Raw genomic sequence first — 4,830 nt, 5'->3', positions numbered from 1 at the left:
CCCCCACAGTCACATCAGTCTCTGAACAGAGGAGCTTACACTCTAATGTCCCCTCCCCCACAGTCACATCAGTCTCTGTACAGAGGAGCTTACACTCTAATGTAACGTCCCCCCACCGCTCCCCCAGTCACACACTATTATTATACATTTATATAGCTCTGAGGAAATGCTAAATGCTTCCTCCTGCCTGCAGCAGACTGACCACCAGGGGAGAGGAGACTAAGGGAATGCTTTCTTCTGCCTGCAGCAGACTGATGAATAATGATCCCGTTGCCATATATTGTGACGTGCCAGGAATGTATTCATGAGGATTTGTAAAGTGACTGACAGGTCCTCTTTTAATGGTGAAGGACAACAACAATTTGTGAAGTGCCGTGAGCCGCAGCAGCCAATCATGATCCAGCGCTCTGACTTCAGATAGAACTGGTTAGCAGGAACGGGTACAATGGCTGAGTATTTGTGATGATCGGAGTGATCGGCAGAGAATCGGGATTTCTTTGCTGTGAGTAGTTAAGAAGTTTAATGTTTCTCTGGAACGCGTTTCGGGGCCCCTCTGTGCTCTGCGTGGTTCGGCCTATGAGCAGCTTTTCTAGTTTTGAACACATCCAAGCGACGGACATTTTGATTTTTTTCTGATACAATGTAACACACGATGACCAGCCGAGACCATTTCATTTCCTGGCCACCTTGCAGGACCTGAGGAAGCGTTTACATTGGCACCTTGAAGTGGGGGGGATATATTAGGCAGGAAGTGAACATTATGTCCCTGAAGTTGATGTGTTGGAAGCAGAAATAATGGACCAGTGAGAGGATTTGAGGGACCAAATTGTGATTCTAGATGACTGGGTCAGAGCAACTCCAATGCTGCAGCTCTTGTGGGATGTTCCCGGTCTGCAGTGGTCAGGACCGACCAAGAGTGGTCCAAGGAAGGAAAACCGGTGACAGGGTCATGGGTGGTAAAGGCTCATTGATGGAGGGGGGGATGGAAGGCTCATTGATGGAGGGGGGGAGGGAAGGCTCATTGATGGACTTGGAGAGGGAAAGCTCATTGATGGACGTGGGGAGGGAAGGCTCATTGATGGACGGGGGAGGGAAGGCTCATTGATGGATGGGGGGATGGAAGGCTCATTGATGGACGGGGGGATGGAAGGCTCATTGATGGACTTGGAGAGGGAAAGCTCATTGATGGACGGGAAGTCTGGCCCATGTAGTCTGATCCAATAGAAGAGCTGCTGTAGATCAAATTGCTGAAAAGATTAACATCAATGAGTTCAAGGTGTTGACTCCGCCTCCAAATTCTCCAGATCTCAATCCAATTGATCATCTGTGGCATGTGCTGGTAAAAGAAGTCCGATCCATGAAGGCCGATCACCTCACAATTTACAGGACTTAAAGGACCACATTATAATCAAGGGTACCAGTGAAACTTTGGAAATGTGGTCGAGGTGCATTAATCTGACACTCGGGGCGAGATTTACAATATTCTTCCATTGCTCCGTATATACCGGGTCAGGAAAAATACTGCTCAGTCACCCAACACAGGAGAATGGACCAGATCCAATACCATCCTTGTGGGAGGCTGGGAATCCACCAGATGCTCCACAACTTGCTCCTATTTCTTCTTTTCACAAATGCAGTCCTTGTATACTGCAGAATGGGGGTGTAAGAGGCAACATTCTGATTCTTGAGGTTCCCCGTGTATCACCTTTACATTTGTCCATGGATTTGTTATATTGGGATTGCAAAGCTGTGAAGCAATGGGGGCAATGATGACCACTAGCGGGACGTTGTCAGGTTGTGAGATACTAATCTGCTGTAGTATCTCAGCAGGCAAGGCTCAGATGTAACAGTCACAGACCACGCGCTCCACAATCTGAGCAGAAATAAGCTCCTCCGGACGCAAACACTGTAAGGTAGAAAAAAATTCACATCTGGGACCTCACGAGCTTCCCAGGGCAAAATTCCCATATGAACGCATACTGCACTTGGACAGCTACCATAACCCCAAGCCTGGCTGGCTCCTCCGAGTCTTTGGTATCCTGAGGTTGCAAGTCAAAGCCGGCCTTTTGGGGAATTCCCTGACTAAAAGGGTGGAAGCACTTCATTCCTCTGCTTCTGGGGCAGCTTCTAACACTTAGTGACGCCCTCAAAGATGTTCAATGTAGGCGTCAACATCATCCTAAAGGCACAATTTCTATAAAGCGCCACCTGTCGAGGTGTAGAAGTCGACCCCTGCACCACCATCTGCCACTGTAACAGGGCCTGTGTCTGCTGCTGTCCCTTTAAGGAGGCCTGGTGGGCTACAGTCAGCTGTTGCATCTGCTGGCCATTTATGGTGTTTGCCTTTTGCTGTTTAATATGAGTCCCATGATTTTGTTCAGCAATAGGTGTCTGTCATTTTAAGGTTCTGCCCGCATTCTCCACCAAGTTGTAGGGGGAACAGGCTAAACTGGCAACAGCGCCTGTATACCATGGACAAGGCAGACACCAAGTAATGTCTATAGCAAAAAGAACCCGTACAAAACATCGGCTTGTCTGAGCCACTAACTGAACCTATAACAGTTTCTGCTATCAGGGTGCCCCGCAATGAGTTCCCCAAAACAAACAGGAAGCTCTTGTACTTGTATTGATCAGTCAGCACTCAGCCTCTTCACCCAGCAGAAGTCTCCTACAGCAGGGAGAGACTTAGTATCAGTCAAATCACACATATAAAGGCCTGTGCTCAGCTGAGACTAATAATGAGGTCTGGCTAGAACAGGGGTGGGCAACTCCGGTCCTCCACCTGTTTCGGAACTACAAGTCCCATGAGGCTTTGCAAGACTGACATTTGCAGGCATGACTCCCAGGGGCAAAGGCATGATGGGATTTCTAGTTAAAACACAGCTGGAGGACCAGTGCGGTCTCACCAGGACTGTGCAGTGTCACCAGGGCTATGTGCAGGTCTCACCAGGGCTGTGTGCAGGTCTCGCCAGGGCTGTACGGTCTCACCGGGGCTGTGCAGTGTCGCCAGGGCTGCGTATGGGTCTCACCATTGCTGCGTGGTCTCACTAGGGCTGTGCTGTGTCATCAAGGTTGCATATGGGTCTCACCAGGGCTGTGTGGTCTCATCAGGGCTGTGCGGTCTCACCAGGGCTGTGGATGGATCTCCCCATGGCTGTGTCATGTCCCCAGGGCTGCATATGGGTCTTATCAGGGCTGTGCGGTCTCATCAGGGCTGCATGCGGGTCTCACCAGGGCTGTGGATGGATCTCCCCATGGCTGTGTCATGTCCCCAGGGCTGCATATGGGTCTTATCAGGGCTGTGCAGTGTCACCAAGGCTGCTTGGGGGGGTCTCACGAGGACCGCGCGGTGTCACCGGTGCTACGTATGGGTCTCACCATGGCTGTGCGGGTGTGTGTGTTATATCTCTATAGGTTGAACTTGATGGACATGTGTCTTTTTTCAACCTAACTAACTATGTAACTATGTGTGGGTCTCATCAGGACTGTGCAGCTTCACCAGGGCTGCATGGGGGTCTCACCAGGTTTGTATAGTGTCACCGTGGCTGTGCGGGTGGGTGTGGGTCTTACCAGGGCTGTTTTCCGGGTCTCCCTATGGCTGCTCGGGTGGGTGCGGGCTGCAGGAAGGAGGAGAAAATGTGTGGCCGGTATTGGCGCTTAGTATCGGGGCATTTTCACGAGTACGAGCCCCCAGTATCGGTGTCAGTGCATCCCTATATAGAATATATATCGTCCACACCAGTGGCGTAACAATCACCATAGCGACCCAGGCGGCCGCTATGGGGCCCGGGGCACGTCGGGGCCCGGCCAGGACATCTCCCTGATGCCGTGCGGGCCGCCTGGGTCGCTATGGCATCTGACTCGGACAGCCAGGCTGCTGGCTGTCACTGGCGGTTGTGAGGAGGAACGCTCCGTGCCTTCTCACAGCCGCTGCTGAGTCGGTGACAACCAGCAGCTTCGCAGGAGGTGGCTGCGCCCGTCATCGGCAGCGATCGAGGAGGCGTGGCCCGGCGATTGAGGAGGCGTGGCCCGGCGATCGAGGAGGTGGGGCCCAGTTACGGAGGAGTCGATCGTGGAGGAGAAGGAGGCGGACAGAGGATCAGGGCTGACAGGTAAGAGGGCTTGACCGCCCGCCTGAGACCCTGCAGAGCCCACCATAGAGAGTCTATGGTGGGCTCTGCAGGGTCACCCTCAGGTGGGCTGTTTGGGTTATCAGGTGGGCGTAACTAGAAATCACAGGGCCCCATACAAAATGTTGCTATGGGGCCCTGTGATTTCTAGTTACGCCCCTGGTCCACACACCGACATCATCAATATATCATCTTTATTGGTGTTCCTTCAGCAGGAGATGAATAATGCAAAGTTCCGGAACCTCACATTCAGGTCATGCTGACAGGACACCAATAAAGATGATATATTGATGATGTCGGTGTGTGGACGATATATCTTCAATGTCCTCACCATACACACACAGTCACCGTACCAGAGAGCCAGAGTCCTTCCAAGTTCTTGCAGCTACACAAATGCGATGTGCACAGAAAATCGTTGTGTTACCTTCACCTCCTGAACCAAGGCGAGATTAATCAGCTGGCTGAAGTTTTGTCCCACCAACGTCAACGTCTCGTTAATGTAGAGCTTCATGGATGCCAGCTCGTCCTCCTCCTCTGTCTGGGTGCACCTGAGTGAGTACAAATCCAACAAACAATCACTTTGATGTTTATATCCCGCAGGTTCAAGTATTCCAAAATAACATCCGGAAACCTGACAACATAAAACACAGAGACCCGAAAACTAGAAACAGAACACAAAACCCCAACATTTTATAATATA

The 4,830-nt window shown here is 51.2% G+C and overlaps 1 protein-coding gene across 1 annotated transcript in view; it reads right to left on the bottom strand.

Annotated features, from left to right (window-relative positions):
* The window catches only part of INSC (inscuteable homolog (Drosophila)), a gene marked incomplete at its 5' end in the record, with an annotated part of 55,993 nt that extends 51,315 nt beyond the window's left edge, over positions 1-4,678 (bottom strand). The window contains one exon of the mRNA XM_018570875.1: positions 4,555-4,678. Within this exon, the coding sequence (XP_018426377.1) occupies positions 4,555-4,678 (124 nt within the window). The remainder of the gene's footprint in view (positions 1-4,554) is intronic.
* Positions 4,679-4,830: the final 152 nt, after the last annotated feature.

The sequence above is a fragment of the Nanorana parkeri genome, unplaced genomic scaffold (genome assembly GCF_000935625.1).
Source record: "Nanorana parkeri isolate BGI_ZX_2015 unplaced genomic scaffold, ASM93562v1 scaffold1620, whole genome shotgun sequence".
NCBI classification, from domain to species: Eukaryota; Metazoa; Chordata; class Amphibia; order Anura; family Dicroglossidae; genus Nanorana; species Nanorana parkeri.
The sequence above is the reverse complement of the archived record's forward strand: the minus strand, read 5'-3'. Positions and strand labels throughout refer to the sequence as shown.